The 23306-nt window shown below is 36.2% G+C and overlaps 3 protein-coding genes across 4 annotated transcripts; all 3 read right to left on the reverse strand.

The window, feature by feature from the left end:
* Positions 1 to 2899: 2899 nt before the first annotated feature.
* LOC123905575 (beta-glucosidase 46-like) lies at positions 2900 to 6286 on the reverse strand. Its single transcript, XM_045955236.1, has 11 exons — positions 6097 to 6286; positions 5951 to 6014; positions 5520 to 5584; positions 5316 to 5391; positions 5058 to 5220; positions 4624 to 4882; positions 4345 to 4460; positions 4000 to 4255; positions 3514 to 3616; positions 3317 to 3425; positions 2900 to 3227 (listed from the first exon to the last, which is right to left on the reverse strand). Exons 1-11 carry the CDS (start codon positions 6244 to 6246, stop codon positions 3014 to 3016), a joined length of 1575 nt encoding a protein of 524 aa, XP_045811192.1. The 5' UTR covers positions 6247 to 6286; the 3' UTR covers positions 2900 to 3013.
* Positions 6287 to 6672: 386 nt separating this feature from the next.
* On the reverse strand, positions 6673 to 10098 carry LOC123905574 (beta-glucosidase 46-like). 2 transcript variants are annotated; one of them, XM_045955234.1, is made up of 12 exons: positions 9831 to 10098; positions 9647 to 9713; positions 9485 to 9543; positions 9082 to 9157; positions 8897 to 8971; positions 8709 to 8796; positions 8340 to 8592; positions 8088 to 8203; positions 7611 to 7866; positions 7397 to 7499; positions 7195 to 7303; positions 6673 to 7096 (listed from the first exon to the last, which is right to left on the reverse strand). In XM_045955234.1, the coding sequence occupies exons 1-12, from the start codon at positions 9969 to 9971 to the stop codon at positions 6808 to 6810; spliced, it is 1632 nt and encodes a 543-aa protein (XP_045811190.1). In that variant the 5' UTR covers positions 9972 to 10098; the 3' UTR covers positions 6673 to 6807. The 2 variants fall into 2 exon arrangements, with proteins under 2 accessions (XP_045811190.1, XP_045811191.1); XM_045955235.1 differs by lacking the exon at positions 9647 to 9713 and having other exon boundaries at positions 9831 to 9970.
* A 328-nt stretch (positions 10099 to 10426) lies between these two features.
* LOC123905577 (glucose-6-phosphate/phosphate translocator 2, chloroplastic-like) lies at positions 10427 to 13831 on the reverse strand. The gene is made up of 5 exons (XM_045955238.1): positions 13024 to 13831; positions 12120 to 12345; positions 11644 to 11866; positions 10871 to 11084; positions 10427 to 10732 (listed from the first exon to the last, which is right to left on the reverse strand). The coding sequence occupies exons 1-5, from the start codon at positions 13504 to 13506 to the stop codon at positions 10721 to 10723; spliced, it is 1158 nt and encodes a 385-aa protein (XP_045811194.1). The 5' UTR covers positions 13507 to 13831; the 3' UTR covers positions 10427 to 10720.
* Between the last annotated feature and the right edge of the window lie 9475 nt (positions 13832 to 23306).

The following is a 23306-nucleotide window of genomic DNA, read 5'->3' on the forward strand; positions in this document are numbered from 1 at the left end:
ACTTACTAATATGTGCAAATTGGAATTATTTTTTAGAAAAGAAATCCGTGATATATTGAGAGCTTTAATGCTTTATACACCTAAGTATACAATAAATAATAAATTCATCGTTGCTTCAGTGGTGATTGTCGCTGAACTCGGTAGGGAGGACCACGGTTCGTTCCCCGCAACTGCGATTGGAAGAGGACTGAAACTACTTGATGCAAAAACCAGATTAAACTGATGGTGAAAGAAAAAAAAATAATAAATTGATATGAATTAAAAATAGGTATTCCTAAGTGTTAGTTGGTTCTGGTGATTGATAGTGGATTTAATATGGAGGACTACAGTTGGATCCCTGAACTACAATCGAGAGGAGATTGGAACCACTTGATGTTAGAACTGATCTTGAACCAGATTAAGCGGTCTAATGGACCGGATACCGATGGTCGTGACAAAAGAAAGAAAATTAGAAATAGGCTTTCCCTGCTGTGTTTTGATCTTGGAATGGAAACAGTTGACATGAGGAGTGAGTAAATACAAAATTAATAACTACTCCCTCCCTCCCTCCAGTCAGTGGGGAAACTTTATTTACTTTTAATCGTGTTTTGTGGGACAGGTGGGAGTTGAGGTATTCGTTGGGATTGCAGAATGCAATCAATAACAACATTCATGTATTCTGTCCTTGGCTTTTCATTGCATTGCATTGCAGGGAAGGATCATGAGATGAGATATGCTATGTCTCTACTATATCACCCGTTCGATTAATCCTCCTACGTATTTTATACTCTCTCTCTTTCTTATGAGTTATGACCAACAGGGGGATAAGACTCAACCATGCACACAGTTTTTTCTGCACATAGTTACTGTTTTGGTTTTGTTTCCTTTCCTCACTATTTTTTTTGTTGACCACTTCTTCTTAATTGGTCCACGTTTCAACTGCAAGCATCTCATGCTTGTTTCTACAGATAATCTCAATCCCAACAGTACAACATAAATGGCTTTAAAACTAGACAGAGGTAACCTCAGCAGCAAAATAATCCAATCAAAGTTCAAACTTAAAACAGGGAGAGACACTTACATTTCCACTTAACTTTTTATTTTGACTTTCGGTGTTGGTTCTGGCATCAAGTGATTTCAGCCTCTTTCAATCGCAGTTGCACGGGATCAAACCGTGATTCACCCTACCAAATTGAGCGACAATCACCACTGAATCAACTAACGATTTGTTCCACTTAAATCAAATATTAGATATATAGATCATTTTGCTTATATATTTTAATATTTTACTCATTTATAATCATTGTGAAATTTAGTTACTCGTACTTGAAACCCAACAAAAAGAAGGATTTAGATTCATTACACTAAATAAATCACGCATTAATCAATCTCAGTTGTTGATTGATGACCGGACCGGACAGTTCATAATTTAAAAACAGTTTTATAATACAAAATAATCTCAGCCACCTATCAAAAGTGTTGTAACATGAGAAATCCACTTCCAAAAAGAATACTAATTAGAAAAAAAAAAGCTAAATATAATAAGTTATGAACTTTAGTTCAAAACTATATAAATATAATAACTAGTTAAAGAAAAGGTTTAAAAAACTATGACATGTTGGATTCTTGCAATTCTTGCATTGAATCATTTGCACTTCTCTAATCAACTAAGTGTATGTTTGGTTTCAATTCTGGAGCATCCAGAATTGATTCTGGACGTGTAGAATTGATTCTGACTTGTTTGGTTTCTCAAAAGTAGAATTGATTCTGCCTCCAGAATTGATTCTACTTGAAGCTAGAAATCGTAGCTTCTGATTCTAGAATTGATTTTTACACTCAAATTTTTTGTTCAACTCACTTTTTCATTAATATATCCAAACATAAACCACTTTAGCTTAAAATCAATTTTGGCCAGAATCAATTTTACAGAATCAATTCTGCCAAAATCAATTCTATCCGCCGCATAACCAAACACACGCTAAAATTAGAGGAGTAAATTAGTAAAAAAAACAATAATTACATAGTTAGATGTTTAAAGAGATTTATCAGAAAAAAAAATTCTGAAGTTGACCCAATATTTAGGAAATTTATATGCGTGCAGTGGGATAAATAAATGGTAATACTAACATAGTGAGGACTTGAGTTGCCCCCACCCACTTATTTATGTGTCAGTCCATCCCTCGTACTATCTTTCCCTCAATCTCTGCACTCAACTGCCTTCTTAAATTTAGCTGTGGCTGAAGTTAAGGGCTTCTTTTCAAAAGTTCTCAACTCCAACATAGTAGTAAAATAATGCAAGACAGCTAATAGTGGCTTCCTGAAACTTATTTCTTAGACCAATTTCAACTACAAATCATGTTGCAAAGCAACAAGAATAATAAATGAAAACTATCAGTTGATCTTTTATTTATTTAGAGTTAGAGAATGTGTTAAGACAGAACTCACTGGTACAATAAGTAGTTTATTGGCAAGCAATTGTAGCCCGTTGAAATTCCACCGTGATCTCTCTCGTCTGTCATACAGAGGAGCTCGGTGATCGCGACTAAACTCAGTACCAAAAAAGATGTACTGTATTCAATAGTAAAATTTTGATGTCCATTTCTCTTTAAAAAATAAATTGACATCAAAGTGACTAACTTGTGAGTTTTTTCTTATGAGTTTTTTTTTTTTGTTACCTGAATGTAACTAACTTATGAGTCTGAATGATCATAAATGAGATGGACTTGTTCTTGTATTGTTTCTCATCAGTTCATTGGCTAGTTTATGCTTACCGATCCTTTTGAGATATTTTTCGCTATAAATAGCAACGTTGTTTGTAATTTTGCCGGTTAATTGCGTTATGTATCAACGAGTTTTGTTGATTTGATTTGGTTGCAATCATCGATAAAATTATCACATTTACAGCCATACATGATCAATATTTAATCTTAATATTTTGTAAGAGATGAGATTATATATAGATAACATTTTACATGAGATAATCAATCATAGCTTATGAAACTTTTGCATTAAGGTCTTAAATTTGTCATTAGTGTCATGTACTTTGCACCAGTTTTGGTACACCACTGAATTCAGTTTGTTTATAATTTGCAATGAGTCGCTTGTACCACCTTGCCGATAACCTTGGAGTTCTCTTCAGCGTCGCAAAATCCACATGGTGGATTCCATATCTTACAGTGTAACCATATATCCACTCAAAGTTATCAAGCAAGGACCAAGCAAAGTATCCCCTAACATTTGCTCCTTTCCTGAATTCAAAATAAACCGTTGAATTCAAGTTGTTAATAAACTTTCAGTTAAAGACAAATTGTTCGGAAGAAATCAAATTTATTCTTACCTTATTGCTGTTGACAAGGCCTCTATGTGATTTTCCATGTATTTTATTCTCTTGAAATCACCAAGTTGAATTTCCAAACTGACATTTGGATCGTCTTGTTCGGCATACCCTATAAAATGTTCGGATTTATTATCATACTCATACATAAAATTAATCTGTCTGTCTAAAAAAAACTTTAATAGGTCTAGATTGCTTACCATTTTCAGTAATGAACATTGGAGTATTGTTGTACCTATCTTTCACATATGTAACAGTTTTTTCCATGCCTTGTGGATAAATATTAAACCAACTAAATGGAGTCTGCATCATGACATTAAAAACTTCAAAACAAATTATCAGGTGAAGCTTGAGGGAAAAAGTGGAATTCGGATTACTTCTGTCGCAAGTTTCTGCAGTCAGTTATATTATATTAGTAGTCGTTGGATCGAGATCAGAGACGATGTAAATTTCAAAAAGATTTTTGCTTTTATAAAAAATCTAAAAAAACCAAATTTGAAAACTGCAATGTCTGATCTTGATCCATGAGACACCAACGTGGCTGACTGCGTGAATGCGGAACAGCTGTTATATATAGGGCCTCGAATTCAAAAAAGGTACTAGTGGAACACTATAATAAGCCATGTTTTCATTTTTACATTCTTCACTTATTTATCTAGTTCAACCATAAGTTTGAGGGTACGTACAGATTCTCCGATTGAGACACCATTTTTATCTGCACTTTTCATGTATGAACCTTCTGTTCTCGAAATCCCAAATCTCGAATCACACTTGGTGTATATACAGTCTTGGACATAGGAAGCTGTGTAGTAGTTGATGCCAATAAAATCCAATCCTTTCTTGAGTTTATTTTTCTCATTGGTAGAAAATTTGGGTAAGAGGTTCCCAAGAACATTCTCCATCTCTTTGGGGTATTTACCAAATATAACTGGGTCCAAGAACCTGTGTTTAGGTTCTCATCCTTAAACTTTGAGTGAATCAATAGAAAAAGCTACTAGTATATTTTAGTATTTAAAGGAGAATTAATATACCAATTGAAGGTGAATGATCTTGCTCTTTCTGTAGCCAATTTGTCAGCTGTAGAATTGCTCATTGGTTCATACCATTCATGTTGAAGCACTATACCAATTTTTCCTCTCTGCTCAGCCTGATATTTCACTTATAAATATAAAGTTTTATAAAAATTTCAAACAAGAATACCAAAAGTGGTACTACATTACATTTGACGTCGTGTCGTGTCAGTCAGTGTCGGTGTCGGACATCAAACACGCCATCAATAAGAATCATGAAAGCATAAAACAATACATTACCTGATATTTGGTTCTATAGATATCAACTGCAGCTGCATGTGACAGGATAATGTTATGGGCTGCTACAAAGGGCTCCTTTTCCGAATCTCCTTCATTGCAGTTTAACACTGCCATTGAGCCGGAGCAACGACATGGGGGATATATACCCGAACGGTAACCAAGTGGTACAAGATAATTTGGCTCGTTGAATGTGATCCAGTACTTTACTCGGTCACCAAATGTTTTAAAACATAGGTCCGCATAATAAACAAAATCTTCCCTGCATGTCAAACCAATATATATTATATATAAGATAATTACACATGAACAAAAGGTAGATGGACAACAAGTTGTGCCGCTAAAAACATTGATTTCTATTTATGAGTTCGAATGGTCAATTTTACAAATTTGAGATTGAAGTCTCTTTAGGTAAACCAAGAAAATTGGTAGCTTACTGTGATTGTGGACTTAGCCATCCTCCATATCTCTCCTCCAATTCCTGTGGACTGTCATAGTGACTTAGAGTAACAAAGGGTTGGATACCTTTGCGCAGAAGGGCATCGAATAATTTGTTATAGAAGTCTATACCAGCCCAATTGACCTCTCCAAATCTACCCTCTGTTCACAATCATACACCAGTAATCTATGTTACAACTAACAACAATTTTAGTTGGAACATTTGACAAAGATTTTGATGATGCAAGAAAGCATACTTGGTAGAATTCTTGCCCATGATATGGAAAGCCGGTGGCTATTTACATTCAAAGATTCCAAGAGATCTATATCCTCCTGTGTTTTGATCCACATTTAAATTTAAATTATGAAAAAACATATTTACATGCAACATACACACCATTCAGATAATTACTTTTTTAACTATACTATATTAGTAGTAATTATTGTTTTAAATTACCAACCTGGTATCGATGATAATGATCAATGGCGACATCTCCACTACTTCCGTCTAGTATTCTACTTCCACCTGCAAGGAAACTGCTATTAAGGAACAAAATATGAGATGAAAAGTGACTAAAAAGTTTGATTCATTGACCAGTCTACACAACTTTGCTATTGCAATGTAATGATAAAATGACTATATTTAACCAAACATCTGGTCCCCAAAGGCATAGCTCAAGTGATTGAGCTAAAATAGTAATTCAAACTATCACTATTAGTAATCATCAGCAGACTAAAAAAAATTGTTACCTCACCCTTTTGAACATAGTTTAATTTGTAAAGACATCACATTATATATGCAGAAATCGGGAGTTCGAACCCTGAACAATTCACTTATTCACTTTAAAGATAAATTTCTAGCTACTAGACTACTGACTAAAAAAATTGTTACCTCCGTGAGTGAAGTTATCCCAGTTACTTTGGCCCTTGCCATCAATGTTATAAGCACCTTCATACTGTAAAAGATTGAATGAGTTAACACATTATATTGAGCTTAAATTGGATTAACTTATAAAAAAATAAAAATGAAAGTAGTACCTGGTAAGAAGAAGAAGCAGTCCCAAAGAGAAAGTTAGTGGGGAATGGAGAGTGATGATCCACCACCGCATTTGATAGCTGAGGAAGCAGAACAACCAATATCTCTACAAACAACACTGATGAGATAATTGAGAATCCCATCTTCTTCATTTCTTAATATTTTGGACCTACTCAATATTTATTCATTCATGGTCTATTATATACTAGTATATCTTATCATGTTAAATAATTTGTCACGTGGACCACGGGTTATTTCTTTATTCATTGACAAAATCATTTATTTGAAATACTAGTAATTTACTTTATCTTAAAATGATTTTATTATTATGTTTGATCTGTAAGATAGAGATACACTGTATTGGTCTATGTTTGTATGGCATATCTTATGCCCATTTTTTATTAATTCAATTCTTTTTTTTGGGTTTTCAAAAAAAAAAAAAAACTTTATCTTGAAATCTGTGTTTAGTTATTTTTGCCTGTTAATTTTTGTCTTTATTTATTCTTTTTCTTTGTTACTAGTAGTAGTAGTATTTTTTTGTCCATTACTCATTAGGCATATTTCTAAAATTAATATCATTGTTGTACTTTGCAATTCATTCATTGATTTATTGATTAACTGTAAGAGAATAAACTACGGTTCTTGTCCATAAAACAAGAGAGTACAATTAAGGTTGTGAAAGAAACGATAGTTACAATGGACAATGAGACAAGTTAATCCAAGTTTTTCATTCTATGCTCCGAGCTTACAGTTCTAAGCATGGCATTTGCCTTGAATTGTTTGTTCCAGTTGTTTCTCGTCTCGCTGTCATGTGCGATATTAATGCTCTCGGTTTTATGCTTTGCAATGAAATCTTTGTACCAACTTGCTGACAATTTTGGAGTTCTCTTCTGTGTGGCAAAATCAACATGGTAAAGTCCAAATCTCACCGAAAAACCATATGTCCACTCAAAGTTGTCAAGCAAAGACCAGGTAAAGTAACCTCTCACATCTGCTCCTTCCCTATAATCACAAAACCAACATACAAATACTCAGATATTTAACTTGTTATCCAAGAAAGAAAGAAAAAAAAGAATTTGTCAAGTTTTATAGATTTTTACCTTATTGATGCCATTAGATTATCTAAGTGACCAGACATGTAGTTTACTCTCTTAATATCATGAAGATGTTCTTCATTTGTGTTATCCGGATCATACAAATTGCCATACCCTATAAAAACATTGGGGTAGAGTCAGTTAGAGACTAGAAATGTTGAGAAACTCAATGAAAATGGTTCAAACTTCAATTTGCTTCTTTGCTTACCATTCTCAGTGATGAACATTGGAGTGTTATTGTACCTTTCTTTCACATAGTTAATGGTTTTCTTCATGCCTTGTGGGTAAACATTGAGCCACTCAAACGGAGTCTGCATATAACAATACAAGTTTTAGGATTGGGTCGGTCGTGTGTTTCTTCAACTAATTATATCACCATGTAAAGTTAATTTAAAGTGCATGGAATGAGAGGAAGTGCTTACGAGCTCTCCAATTGGGACACCGTCTTTTTGTGAAGTTTGTTGAAATAAACCTTCTGTTGTGGAGACTCCTGGCCCAGACTCACACACTGATGAAATGCAGTCACTGACATAGAAACTTGCATAATGATTGATGCCAATGAAATCGAGTCCTTGATTCAGTTTTGTTTTGTCATTACTGGAAAATTTGGGTAATATGCTTCCTAGAATCATCTCCATCTCTTTTGGATACTTGCCGAATATGATTGGATCCAAGATCCTGTATTATTATAGTATCAAACTTAGTGATCTAGTAGAGCATCATGCTTTCGACACAATCACACAGTTTGAACCATTCGATCAAGATAGCCAAAACGTGAGTTGTCCAGTCTTGATATACGACGGTTCAAATGAGTGAACGTGAATATGGGAAATCCAAATCCAACTTTGTGTGGTAGAATTTGAATGAACCATGAACATTGAACACTGAGGAAATTTTACCAGTTCATGCTGAATGATTGTGCTCTTTCAGCAGCTAATTGATCTGCTGTGGAATTGCTTAACGGCTCTAACCAGTCAATGTGTACGACGATGCCAATTTCTCCGCCTTGCTCAGCCTGGATGCAGCGTTAAAAGTATTATGTTAAACTAGCATCATAATTATTTTTCGATTGGCTTAAATGGAAGAAATAAAACAAATTTGAGTCCCTGGCATGCTACAAAGTTGTAAGGTGCTTTTACCAAATAAATTACCTGGTATTTGTTTCTATAAATATCAACTGCAGCTGCATGTGATAGGATAATATTATGCGCTGCCACAAAGGGCTCCTTCTCTGAATCTCCCTCGCTACAATTTCCAAATTTTCCGGAGCAGCGACATGGTGGGTGTATACCTTTACGGTAAGCAACTGTAACATGTTGATTTGGTTCATTGAATGTGATCCAGTACTTAACTCTGTCACCAAAGGATTTAAAACATATGTCTGCAAATAATAAAAAATCTTCCCTGCACATGTCAAAATCCATTAGTACCATTGTCTAAGTTCTCCCAGGAAAAAACACAAATGTTAACTATGATGTTGGTAAAGTATGGAAAAATGAATTGTAGAACTAGTTGCTTACTGTGATTGGGGACTTAGCCAACCTCCATATCGGTCTTCAAGTTCTTGAGGGATATCAAAGTGAAACAATGTAACAAATGGTTGGATACCTGTGAGTTGTACAGTTGAGAATAAATGTAGGTTAACCGAATCAAACCGTTACACCTATTTGCCGTCTCACAAGCCATGGTAGAAAGATTGAAATCAAACCTTTGAGTAGCAAAGCATCAATAAGCCTATTATAGTAGTCGATTCCAGCCATGTTGACCTCTCCAAATCTACCTTCTGCAAACAATCATTACAAATTCTGCTTGTGAATTGACTACAGCGCACAAGTACTTAATATCTGCTAATTAGTTGAAATCACTCAGATTATGTTACATTAAGATGCATACTTGGTAGAATTCTTGTCCATGAAATTGAAAACCGGTAGCTGTTGACTTTGATAGCTTCCATTAAATCTACATCCTCCTGTTTTTATTACAAATTGAAATTTAGAACATGCATAATAAGTGCAATTAGTTAAATTAGATAGTGCTCCGTGAGAAACTTTAGGGAAATAAAGTTTGCATTAAGCTTGTTTGTAACGATGAGCTCATGACACTTATTAAGGCTGCAACCTGTTAAACTAGATTGGATTTGGATTATGAAGAACTTAAAATTACTGTGATGATACTGATAATAAAGTTACATTATAATCACATTAGTTATAATTTTCGGTCTTGTGAGAATCACTTGAACAAATATTGTCCAAACATATACATAAACACTTGCAACTAAACAGTTTACTATGTGTACCAGATACCGATGGTATTGATCAACAGAAACATCGCCGTTACTTCCATCATCAGTACTACCTGCAAAATAAATATATAGACAAATTAAGTAACATAGGTGATTGAATTAAAGTACGGAAAATGGATATCTAGACGACAGGGAAATGTTGTTCGCTGTTATGACCTGGTTTGTGAGTAAAGACATCCCAGTTGCTCAACCCTTTTCCATCACTCAAGTAAGCACCTTCATACTATAATAGGGAAAAAAAAACCACCTATAACCACCTATAACTAACATAACTAACTTTTAACGAAGATTTTAATGATGCGCAAAACAAAACGGAAATAAAATAAACATGAAGGTAAACCTGGTAGGAAGAAGAAGCAGTGCCAAAGAGAAAGTTGGTGGGAAAAGGAGTAGAATCACCAAGAGCATATGGTGTGAATAACAAAAAGAGTAGAAACTCCATAGACAAAGCTTTTTGAAATGTAGATAACAGTAACACCATTGAAATCTTGCTTCTATCAACTCAATTATTATCACTGGAAACCTCATATTCACACTCTTGGTTAACATGGTGATTGACAATTAACTCTACCAACCACTGGGACCCAAGACAAAAAAGATGCAATTCCAAAACATGCCCATCAACTTTTAGCCCTTCTTATTAAATATAAAGAATCATTATTTGCATTTTAGTTAATCTATTTAGCTAAATTCAGTACTTATACCTTAAATTAATCATTGATTTCACATGTATAATAACAATTAGTTGTTGATTTTTGATAGGATATAAAATGGAAGCCAAGGGGCCTACATCCATAGTGTTATGTTATTTTTCTATTGGATCATATAAATCAATATCATATTGGTATCAATCAGCCATAATGTTGTCATTTTCCACTTAAAAAAAAAGCCTCAACTATTGTAAAAAATACAAAAAAGAAAAGGATAAGCCTCAAATTGCAAAATTTCTGACTCATTGTTCTTATTTACTGCAGTACATTCTTTAAAATCAGATAACAGGAAAGAAACAAAATAAAAAAATCAATATTGAAAAGTGAAAACAAGATTGAATTGTGATTAAGATTTCTATAACTATATGGCCTCAAATTAAGCAGCTTCAAATTTCTACTGGCTTCATTAATAAATGTATAATTTCTCATCACACTTCAATTGTGATATCATCAGTTTGGAACTTCATCCTTGAATCTTCTCACTTTGCTTTGCATGACATAGCAGCTTCTAATCTACACATTACTGTTTAGCCTGCTCAAATAATTAAGAGAAAGAAACATATTAGTTGTTTCATAAGTATTGAGAAATACTATAGTTTTATTGATGACTAAAATATATATTATAATGAATAAACATCAATAATAGTGCATAGAGGAAATGAGAATGAACCTGTGAATAGAGGAAGGTGCCAAGGATTGCAATGGCAGCACCAAGGGCATTGTTTGGCTGAATTGGCGTGTTGAAGATAATAATGGAAGAGACAATAACCGAGATTCTCTTCATTGTGTTCCCTACGCTAAATGTTAATGGAGAAATCTGATCAAGAGACATATAAGAGACTTGATTGTACAAATGGTAGAACACACTCTGTGCAACTACCCACCTGTAAAAATTACAAACAAAAACTTCATTAGTCAAACGCTTGAAAATCACTACAGAATAATTCTTCTAGCTAGAACTAATTCTTGACGCAGTACGGAAGCGCTAGGTTAGCAAAACGCTAAACCTAATGGATAAAGACAAGCCGCAAACACAAACTTGTCAAAATAGAGTTTCGGAGTCCACCGAAAGTTGAGATAAAACTCGAATATTTTTATTGAATCAAAAACTGCCTTCAAGGCTACAATAATTTAGCTTAAATAGGAGTGAAAAATAAAATTAACAAATCTCCTAAAAGATTGTAAAAATAAAAATAACAAACCTAGCTAAATAAAAATTACAAATCTACCTAAAATATAAAAATAACTAACCTAGGTGAAATATAAAAATAAGGAATCAACCTAAAATATAATAAAACTAAATCTAACTAAAATAATAAAATACAGAAGAAATCCTCCTACATCAATTCTAAATCAAGCAAGACAACATTCCTTATTCATAGACCCTTAGTAAAGGATATGAAATAGCACACTACAGATTTGTAGATTGTTGTGTTTACTTACCAGACAAAATTGGGACCAATCTGAGACACTGCTGTTTGCCAGCCAGCAGCCCACATCGTTGGGCCTTCGACAGCAATAGCAAAAGGGGTGAGAAGCAATAGAGATAATATGGAGAGGCAAGCATAGTAGTTCATTCCACTAACAGACATCCCTTTCATTCCCTTCTTTGAGAATATGTTCCTAAACACAAAGGCCACATTGGATATCATAGCCCCCATAAACCCTGAAACATATATTAGACTGGTCAACAAACTACAAATTTAGAATCTTTGAAGCACATACACGGACACCAGATACGACATTGACACCGTCATTGATAATAATATGGGAAAATAGAACAATTAAAGGTGTCGTGTCAGACACCGGACACACCTTCAATCAAAAGTGTCAGTGCTACATAATTTAACCATCCTATTATCAAACTCAATCAGCATGTGAAAACCAGCCATATAAATAAGTGAATACTATAATCTTACCAATCATATTGAAATTAAGCTCAGTGACAGCAGCAAGTGCACAACCTCCAATGATTGGTATTAGTGAAAGGTAAACCTGCATAGGGAATGCTTCCCCAAGCAATAACTTTGATACCAGAACACTGAAAGCAGGCTCTCCACTTTTGATGATGTGTGTAAATGAAACTGCAACTTTGGACATACTCACAGTAGCTGCAACATGCCCAATTGTATGTGCCACCGCAACCTGCAGCAGTTAAAATACCCCATTCAGTACTAAATCAGTATTTCCTTACTTCAAAAAGGAAGAATATTAGTCTAAGTTTGGTTCTGCATTGACAAAAATTAATTGATTTTATTTAAAAGTGGGTTGAAGATCAAGTGGTTTATGTTTGAATACATTTACGTAAAAGTGAGACAAAAGTTAAAAATTCTAGTTTTAATGTCTAGGTTTGGTTACATGTTTGAAGGAGACAATTGATTTCAAATCCAATATAGTTTGACACAGTTGACATATAATTGATCCCTTAAACATTTGGTCATGAGTTTGATCCCTAGCTAGTACGTCTCGAAGATCAGCTATAGGGAGAAGCATCCCCTAAGTGGATCTTCGTACCACAAAGAATTAGTCTTTAGCTTCCGGCCAAGATACCTTGGGCAAAATAATTGATTTTTACATATTTAGATGTTCTCGAATAGAATTGATTTTTCTACTAAATTTATTGTTCAATCCACTTTAAGTCATAATCAATTTTACAAAATCAATTTTTGTCACCGCAGAGTCATACACATACATAATTCAACAGACAAAATTAGTTGTAATCACAAACATCCAAAACATGTTAGAATAATCAATTAGAAAGTTTTAGAATCACTTTTATCATATGATGGTGTGAAAAGCAATAAAAGAAATTTGCATGCTTACAGGAAACAAGGCCTTCCAAAAGTCCAAATTAACCTTAGGAGCCTCAGCAACCCTTGTAGCCCATGAGATTAACATGATGAGAGAACCAGCAGCAAGGGACAAAGTTGAAGTAAGCCATGGATAAGGAAAAGCATTCAAAACCTTCTTGTTGTAAATATTGAAGACAACATTCAAAGCCCACCAAGTAGCAAAATACAAACCAATTTTGAACTTAGCAGCTTGTTCACCAATGTTAATCTCCAATGGCTGTGACCTATCTGCTTCTTCATAAGCATGACATTCTGTTACACTTTTTCTGAGTTTTGTTGTTGTTGAGAATTTGAAGTTTTCAATGGATGATATGTAAAGAGGTTTGAAGGAAGATAAAGAGAGGTTATTTGTGTTGTTTTGAAGATTGTGAAAAGTGGGTATTGTGCAAAGTTTAGGCCTTGGAATAGAAGTTGAAGAAGAAAAGGGTAATGTGTAGTTGAGTTGTGATATCATGATGATGATGTTTAAACAATAACAACGTAGTAGTTGGTTGAATGTGTAAAACAAAAAGAACAAGGTGTTTGTGTTTGTGTTGTTGAGGAGAGAGATTTATGTATGGATTGAGGGACAAGAACAGAGAATGTGGAAAGAAGAAGAGTAATTTAACGATTATTGCTATGAAGGGAATATGCTGAGGAGGCAACAAAGTTGAATGAAGGAGTTGGTGAGGATTGGAAGGAAGAGATTGTGGGGAAAAGTCCAAAGAGAAAAGAAGAATGAGAACGGTTATTCCTAGGAAAGGTGGCAATAGGTAAAGGAGAAATTGGTATCTATCTATATTTATAGAGTCATGGGCGGACGCGTGTAAGGCTTGGTGTGGCTACGCCAGCCCGGCCCAAATTTTTTCGAAAAATAATAATAATAATTTTATAAATAATTTTAAGTTATTTTTTATATATATTGATGTAGGAGGATTTCTTCTGTATATTATTATTATTTTAGTTAGATTTAGTTTTATTATATTTTAGGTTGATTTCTTATTTTTATATTTCACCTAGGTTAGTTATTTTTATATTTTAGGTAGATTTGTAATTTTTATTTAGCTATGTTTGTTGTTTTTATTTTTACAATCTTTTAGGAGATTTGTTAATTTTATTTTTCACTTCTATTTAAGCTAAATTGTTGTAGCCTTGAAGGCAACCTTTTGATTCAATAAAATTCAGAGATTTTTCTCAAATTTGGTGGATTCCAAATTACTCCTTCTGGTGGATTCCGGAAGTCTAGTGGATTCTAGATTAGTTACTCTTTCTGTTGGATTTCAGAGCCTTATCTAACAGGTTTGTCGCTTGCGAACCTGTGTTTTATTATAGGATTAGCGCTTGTTTTTCCTTCACGCTTCCGTACTGCGTCACATATTCATACAAATATTAATATAAATATTAGTTTAGAGTCTATTATTAATGACTGTAAGTCTCTTGGTACACATTAGTTTAAATATTAGTGCAAATATTAGTTTATAGTCTATTATTGTTGATTTCAAATCTTTAGTCATACGTAATGTATGATTTTAAGTTATATACTTTATTTTTATAATAATCAACTTTGATTTTGTTTGTCAAAAACTAGTGGATTACTAATTGAATTTGTAGAATTAACTATTGAACTAACATAAAACAATAGGTTTAATTTTTTCAAGTAAGATGATATGAGTAAAATTGGAATAAAAATTACTCCATAAGTTATAAGCTAATTGAATTAGTTTATCAAAATAATCTATAAGCTAGTATAATTTTGGGTTCTATATATTTTGGTCTAAGGTAGAATCTTGTGAAGTATCAAACAATAGTAATATTAATATGTATGATTTAACATATATTCAATTAGTTATAGCCTTTTTTTCCGAGAATTTTGTGATTTTTTGGATTGTTGCTCTGTTGGTCTTCTTTTTCTTTTTTTTATTGACGAAAATGTGCTTATAGCATTTCATTAATCAGAATGTGTTCAATACAATATGGTATATCAACCAAAATTTGGGGACTAGCTAAGGATGTGGCCGCCTTAGCTAAACTATGAGCAACCTCATTTGTTTGTCGCCTAACAAACTCAACACTAGAGTTATTATAAAATTGGAAAAAAAATGCTCTTACAATGCGTGATTATATCACCGAATTCAGTAGCATCATGTGTACGTGCATGAAACCTATCTACTACTTTCTTTGAATTGAGCTCAAAATCAACCGGTCCCAAATTTAACTCATGAACCCAAGTAAGAGCATATTGTAACCCAAAAGCTTCTCCAATATGAACCGCACACACAGGAGTAAATTGGCCATACCTAGCCAAAACAAATGCTCCAAGCTCGTCTCTAATACATATGTCAATTCCCACTTTATTATATTGAGATGAGAAAGAAACATCTATGTTACATTTAAAACGTCTGGTGACAGGCTTGGTCCATTTTATAACTTGCAAGACATTCTGATTTGAAGGAACAACACCTTCTTTTTTTGAATGTACATGTTGTATTAGTAGTAATTTCATATATTGTTTGTTTTTTTGAAGAAGCTAAATTAGCCCACCCAAATTGGCGCCAGAGAGAATCGAACCTCAGACCTCATATATTGTTTTTTTTTTTTTTTTTTTTTTTAAAACAACAAGTTCATAGCATTTCATTAATCAATAAGTGTTCAATACAATTTGGTTTGTCAACCAATAATTGGGGACTAGCTACACATGTGGCCGCTTTAGCTAAACTATGAGCAACCTCATTTGCTTGCCTCCTAATAAACTCAACACTAGAGTTAACATAAAAAGCGTTAAAAAGTCTTCTACAATGTGAGATGATTTCTCCAAACTCGGTAACATCATGATTATTTGAATGGAAACCATCTATCACCAACTTCGAGTCAAGTTCAAAATCCACCGGTCCTAAGTTTAATTCATGAACCCAAGATAGCGCTGACAAGAAGCCAAGAGCTTCGCCGACACGAACATCACAAATTGGTGAGAATTGATCAAGCTTCGCTAACACATAAGCGCCTTTCTCATCTCGAATACAAACACCTATCCCAACTCTATTATTATGCGATGAAAACAAGGCATCAATATTACATTTCACTCGCCCATTGGCCGGCTTGGTCCATTTAATCTCAGTAGTCGTACGCTGCCCCATCACATCAGGTCTAGCCTGCTGCACAGCGCACCATTCATTAATCAAGGCAGCAGCTCGTGAAAAGACAATGTTTTGTGCGTCAATCACATTGTTCCAAATACGGTTGTTCCTTTGCTTCCAAATACTCCAAATAACACATGCCATGAGTGAAGCATCCTCATTAGAGAGTTGTTGCAGCAAATCAAAGATTAAATTTGACGTTGCATAATTATTGTGCAGTGCTGCTATAATTTTATTTCCAAAACTGCACATACTCCAAACATTTCTGCTACTCGGACAATCAAAGAAAACGTGGCGGCTGTCTAGACAAAAATGTCAATCCGTCTCAAATTGGAGACAGAATATACATTCCGTCCCAAACCAAAAAATGATTTTTTAATAAAATATTAAGGATAGAAAATCGTCGCAAATCCCGTCCCAATTTAATTATTTTGGGACAGAAAAAATTTCCGTCACAAAATTCCGTCCTAATTCGATTTTTTTCTAGTAGTGTCTTCATCATGATCATTGCAAAGAGAACATACAGTTATGCAATTCACACCTCTACTCCGAAGGTTTACACGAGTTGGGACACACCGACGACAGATACGCCATAACAGATTTTTAACTCGCGGCGGAGCTTTTAACTTCCAAATCAAATTCCAAGTGCCGTCCATCTTAAAATGGGATGTATCTAATAGTTCTTGCACACACAAACGATATGCACTTCTAACTGAGTACACACCATTTTTCTCCATGCGCCAAATACGTTTGTCCTCCACCACAGAATCGAACAAAGGAGTGTGTAAAACTTTATCTATACCACTAGAATCAAGTAGAGTAGTGAGAAGAGGAAGATTCCAACCCTTTGTATCAGGAAGAATCACATCTGCCACCACTAAATGACCTGCTAAAGACACTTCAGTTTGCTGCAGCTGCAAAGACGATGCATCAAATAACCAATTTTCATTAAGTAGTGGAATATTATTGCCACTTCCAATCGTCCATCGACTACCTGCTCTAAGTAAAAATTTGGAGTTACAAATACTCCTCCAGACAAAACTAGGATTGTGACCCACCTTTGATTCAAAGAACTCACAACCGGGAAAATATTTTGCTTTATAGAGTTTAGAAATCAAAATATCCGGATTTGACATAATACGCCAACCTTGCTTTCCCAACAGTGCTAGATTAAAAGCAGTGAGGTTTTTGAAACCCATCCCGCCATCATTTTTATGCATGGAAAGTTTATCCCACGACATCCAATGGATACCTTTGTTACGAGCTCCTGAGTGACCCCACCAAAAAGAGTTCATCATTTTTTCAATTTCATCACATAGGGAAGAAGGAATAGTAAAAATACTCATAAAATAAGTTGGAATTGACTGAAGGACTGATTTGATAAGAACTTCACGCCCCGCTTTTGACAAACTTTTACTACTCCAGGAATTAATTTTCTTCCACACTCTATCCTTGATAAAGCTGAAGATAGCTTTTTTACTTCTTCCAATCATGGATGGCAACCCCAAGTATTTACCGGTACCGAGGACAGCATGAACCCCAAGACAATTAGCAATAGAATCTCGGACTCCTCCTAACACATTCCGGCTGCAGAAAATTTCAGATTTTTGAAAATTGATAGCTTGACCAGAAGCTGCCTCATAAGTTTCTAAAATGTTTTTCATTGCCTCTACTTCGTTACTACTAGCTCGGAAAAATAAGAAACAATCATCTGCAAATAAAAGATGAGAAATGATAGGCGCATTACGACAAATTTTGATGCCATGAATATCACCTCGAGCCTCTGCCTTTCTGATCAGAGCTGACAATCCTTCTGCACAAATAATGAAAAGATACGGGGAAAGCGGATCTCCTTGTCGAAGTCCTCTACTCGGTGTGATAGGCCCTGCTACATTATTATTCACAAGAACAGAATAATCAACTGATTCTACACACATCATAATCCACTTAATCCACTGAGTACAAAATCCCATCTTTTGCATAACTCCACGTAAATAGTCCCACTCAATTCTGTCATATGCTTTACTGATATCAAGTTTAAGTGCCACATCACCAATCTTACCTTTTGTCTTCGTCTTCATATAATGCACCACTTCTATGGCTACCATCGCATTATCTAAAATAGAACGGTCGGGAACAAAAGCAGACTGGTTATTAGAAATGCACTTGCTCAAAATAGACTTCAACCTGTTTGCCAAAACTTTTGCTACTAATTTATAGATGACATTACAAAGAGAGATAGGTCGCCAGTCTTTCATAGATTGTTGAGAATCTCCTTTAGGAATTAGAGCAATATTTGTCAGATTCAGTGTTGAAGGAAAAACACCTGTCGTGAGCCACATACAACATTCATTGAAAATATCTTGCCCACAAATGTGCCAAAAGTGCTGGTAAAACCCCGGATTAAAACCATCAGGTCCGGGACATTTGTCTGGATGCATAGAAAACATAGCTTCTCTGAACTCTTCTAAGGTAAAAGGCTCAGTCAATAAAGTATTATCTTCAGACAGAATAGATTCATCAATAATGTTAACAACAGGCTCAATGGTACTATGTTGTTTGGTAAAAATATCAACAAAATAATCTCGAGCAACCTCACACAAGTCTGAATTATTTGTGATCAGATTACCTGATGAATCCAGCAAAGAGTTAATACGATTGACTTTCCGCCTAGACGTTGCAGCCGCATGGAAGAACTTTGTATTCAAGTCACCATCACGTAACCAATGTGTCTTCGCACGCTGACGCCAATAAGCATCTTCTTGGACTAGTAATTGAGACATACGCTGCCTCAAAGAATTAAAATAATTCACATTTTCAGAATTCACCTTACTCCGTACCTGTTCAATTTTCTTCCGGCAAGTGTCAATGTCACGTCTGAGGCGCTGAAAATGATTCTTGTTCCAAATTGTAAGGTCTGACGCACACATATCCAGCTTCTTCAGTACTTGATGATCACCATAAGAGAGCCAACGATTAGAGACAAAATCACTGAAGTCTGGATCAACAAGCCAAACATTCTCAAACTTGAAACGGGAACGAATTCTACTAATGCGATTTTCAGGTTCACGAACTAACAAAATGGGATAATGATCAGAGGCTGGAGCAGGCAAGTTCTCTAGAATAGCAGTAGGGAATTTTTGAAACCAAGCGTCATTGGCGAGTGCTCTATCAAGCCTCTCCTCCACTGCTCGAAAGGTACCAAGGCTCTTGAACCAAGTGAAGGGATAACCTTCCATATGAATATCTACTAACCCTGAATCCAAAACAGCGGATCGAAAACCATTTATTAGCCATGGAGCTCTGTCATTCCTGCCTTTCTTCTCCGACGGAAAAAGAATGTCATTAAAGTCACCAAGGATGCACCAAGGGAGATTGGAGCTCTGTGATAGTTGTCTCAAGAAATTCCAAGAATCCCTTCTTCTACCACTACCGGGAAAACCATAGAAGCCAGTGAACCTCCAATTACCATTCATGTTATCCTCCACTTCCACATCGACATGATTCGAAGAATAAGTAATGACAGAACAATGAAAAGAGGACCGCCACATAAGAGCTAATCCACCCCCTCTACCTTCACGATCAACAGAGATGCAAGAGTCAAAACCCAATGTTGTGAATTCGTTAATAAAAATCACACCAATACGAAACTTGATGTGTGGAGCAATTGAGTCAAGCAACCAATATCAAAGAGTAGATAGAGATGATGATAATAATAATCCAAAAGCAAGTAAACAAATAAAAGAGAGAAGAGACACAAATCTTTGTTTACCCAGTTCGGTTAAAATAACCTAGTCTGGGGGAGAGAGCAGCCCTCCGTTCCACTAGAATCAAATAAGTCACTTACAAGCAATTCCCAAATTTGGGTTACAAGAATTAGCAAACCCTAACTCTACCCAAATCCCGAATTCCTTCCCGTGATGAAGAAACTCAATTTGACCTAGTCTACCCAAGGTGAACAAAGCAAACAATAAACCTTTGCCCTAGAATTATACCAAAAGAACCCATTTGTTCTCTCTCTAAAACCCTAGCCTTTGATGGTGGCAAATCCTTATTGTTCCTTTCACTCTCTTATTTTTCTATGAATAAAGTGATCCCTATTTATAGAAAAATATATGCCAAAAAACTAGTAACAAATCTGTTTTAAAAATAAAACAAATCCAAGTCAGAGTACCCTCCAAGAAAAGATTTTTCCCAAAAAAAACAGTAAAACAACACATGCTGTCAAAACGCGCTGCGCCTGGGCGTGAGCTCCCACGCCTGGGCGTGAGAAGGCAGATTTGATCCCAATTCTGCACGCCTGGGCGCCAGCTCCCACGCCTGGGCGTGAGCAGGCAGAATCTCCCTAAAAACATGATTTTCTGACTTCTTGTTACCGAGATTTCAAGGCATATCCAACAATTCTCCACCTTGCCTTTAAATCGATGGTGATCCCATCAACCACCATGCTGCTCTCTCCATCTTGAACCTCTATTCAAGATCACCGGCCAAGTCCAAGTCCCACTTGAACCTTGACCTAGGCACCATCCTCCACTTGTTTCCCACAAGCTGTACCTCACCTTCATCCCTCGGAATGCCTTCCGCCCTCATGAAGATCTTGCCTCCCACTACCATAGGATGTTTGGTAGCACCCACAAGATTCACCGCACCCTCTTCAGCCCCCAGAGTAGCTAAGTCCGTCCTCCTGAAGAAACGCTTGTTCCCCACTATCACCGGCATTTTAGATAGTCCAACAAGCTTCACCATCCTTCGACCCCCGGAATGCCTTCCGTCCTCTCGAAGTATTGCTTGGCTCCGAACCCACCCTGGAATTTTAGGCGGTTCCACAAGCTGCAACATCAAACTCCCCTTGCATCCAACTACCTCCAGCAGTCCTACAAGTTCCCTAGTTTGATCACCATTGCTTTCAATTGCCTCCCTGAAGATTCTCTCAAGGTCTTGCACTTCTTCAGATACAATTGAAACATAACCCACAAGGTCTCCATGGTCATCCCCCTTTGGTTCAACACTACCACCCCCCTCCCTATCTCCAATTAGATAGCCAAGGGTTAATGTTGACTGTCTACCACTATTGGAAGACTCCACCTCAAACTGAGTTTCCACCAAAGTATATTCACCATGATCTCCACCTTGTAACAAGCAAGACCTCTCCAACTCCTCTGAAACAGCCACCCCGAAATCCCCTAACTCTCCACCGTCACGAGCATCATCACCAGACACCACTAGTGCCTCTCCATACTCATAACCCTCATACTCCGATGAGCCTTCAACAACATGAGCAGAATTATTGTCCTTCAACTCCGGACAATCCCTCTTGAAGTGACCTTTCTTCTGACAATGGAAACAATTCCACTTGTCACCGCCCTTTCCCTTAGCCTTCCTACCTCTACCTCCACCTCTCCCACTTGAAACGTTTAAGGCATCCACACCGCTCTCCACCTTCAAGTTATTTGACTTAGTTAGCTCTTTCGACCTCAAGGCCGATTGAACTTCCTCCAAGGTAACAGGGTTTTCCCTGCCGTAGAGCATGGTATCCTTGAAACTTTCATAGGATTTAGGTAACGTACATAGTAGATGTAGTGCTTTATCTTCATCTTCTAGGTTCACCTCAAGGTTGGCTAAGTCATCAATAATCTTATTAAATTCCGCCAGTTGTTCCGTCATGGATTTCGTCTCCACCATTCGGTAAAAGAAGAGCTTTTGTTTCAGAAACTGCTTATGTGCCGCCGACTTAGTCATATACAATGAATCAAGCTTAGCCCACATAGCCGCAGCGTTGGTCTCCTTTGCAACTTCTCTCAACACATTGTCTCCGAGGCACAAGATGATAGCACTAACTGCTTTATCATTCAACTCAGTCTTCTCCGCGGCGGAGAGACTCGCCGGCATCCGTGCTTCCCCCTTCAAGGCCTCAACACACTTGTTATGGACTAAAACAGCCCTCATCTTCACCTTCCACAACCCGTAGTCGTTACTACCGGTGAACTTCTCGATATCAAACTTTGAACCCATGGCACTTAATTATCGAATGATCCTTGCCCCACGGTGGGCGCCAATTGTTGTGAATTCGTTAATAAAAATCACACCAATACGAAACTTGATGTGTGGAGCAATTGAGTCAAGCAACCAATATCAAAGAGTAGATAGAGATGATGATAATAATAATCCAAAAGCAAGTAAACAAATAAAAGAGAGAAGAGACACAAATCTTTGTTTACCCAGTTCGGTTAAAATAACCTAGTCTGGGGGAGAGAGCAGCCCTCCGTTCCACTAGAATCAAATAAGTCACTTACAAGCAATTCCCAAATTTGGGTTACAAGAATTAGCAAACCCTAACTCTACCCAAATCCCGAATTCCTTCCCGTGATGAAGAAACTCAATTTGACCTAGTCTACCCAAGGTGAACAAAGCAAACAATAAACCTTTGCCCTAGAATTATACCAAAAGAAAACCCATTTGTTCTCTCTCTAAAACCCTAGCCTTTGATGGTGGCAAATCCTTATTGTTCCTTTCACTCTCTTATTTTTCTATGAATAAAGTGATCCCTATTTATAGAAAAATATATGCCAAAAAACTAGTAACAAATCTGTTTTAAAAATAAAACAAATCCAAGTCAGAGTACCCTCCAAGAAAAGATTTTTCCCAAAAAAAACAGCAAAACAACACATGCTGTCAAAACGCGCTGCGCCTGGGCGTGAGCTCCCACGCCTGGGCGTGAGAAGGCAGATTTGATCCCAATTCTGCACGCCTGGGCGCCAGCTCCCACGCCTGGGCGTGAGCAGGCAGAATCTCCCTAAAAACATGATTTTCTGACTTCTTGTTACCGAGATTTCAAGGCATATCCAACACCCAACATACAACGCAATTCCTCCATTCTACTAGATATGGATATAGTTTCGCTTAAGAATAAGACATCCGGTTTATACACACGGACGAGGTACTTAAGACCAGGAACTGTACGCGGGTGACCTATTCCCCGACAGTTCCATCCAATGATACTCATTTGAACTTGAGAGCTTGTCTACTCATAGACACACCACGGTTACCAACCAGATATCTTGTTTCATGTTCAAGAGCCATAATATCCCCTTCAATTGCAACTATACTAAGCCAAACAGCTTATAAAATGAAATGAAAAACC

The sequence above is a fragment of the Trifolium pratense genome, linkage group LG2, assembly GCF_020283565.1.
Source record: "Trifolium pratense cultivar HEN17-A07 linkage group LG2, ARS_RC_1.1, whole genome shotgun sequence".
In the NCBI taxonomy this organism is placed as follows: Eukaryota; Viridiplantae; Streptophyta; class Magnoliopsida; order Fabales; family Fabaceae; genus Trifolium; species Trifolium pratense.

Coding starts and splice junctions, on each gene's coding strand:
- LOC123905575 (XM_045955236.1), bottom strand. CDS start 6,246: ATGAAGAAGATGGGATTCTCAATTATCTCATCAGTGTTGTTTGTAGAG. Junction 4,883..5,057: donor TGGCTAAGTCCACAATCACA/GTAAGCTACCAA, acceptor TTTGACATGCAG/GGAAGATTTTGTTTATTATG. Junction 3,228..3,316: donor GCCTTGTCAACAGCAATAAG/GTAAGAATAAAT, acceptor TTTTGAATTCAG/GAAAGGAGCAAATGTTAGGG.
- LOC123905574 (XM_045955234.1), bottom strand. CDS start 9,971: ATGGTGTTACTGTTATCTACATTTCAAAAAGCTTTGTCTATGGAGTTT. Junction 9,714..9,830: donor CTGCTTCTTCTTCCTACCAG/GTTTACCTTCAT, acceptor TCCCTATTATAG/TATGAAGGTGCTTACTTGAG. Junction 8,797..8,896: donor TGATGCTTTGCTACTCAAAG/GTTTGATTTCAA, acceptor TACAACTCACAG/GTATCCAACCATTTGTTACA.
- LOC123905577 (XM_045955238.1), bottom strand. CDS start 13,506: ATGATATCACAACTCAACTACACATTACCCTTTTCTTCTTCAACTTCT. Junction 12,346..13,023: donor TTTGGAAGGCCTTGTTTCCT/GTAAGCATGCAA, acceptor TAACTGCTGCAG/GTTGCGGTGGCACATACAAT. Junction 11,085..11,643: donor ATTGGTCCCAATTTTGTCTG/GTAAGTAAACAC, acceptor TAATTTTTACAG/GTGGGTAGTTGCACAGAGTG.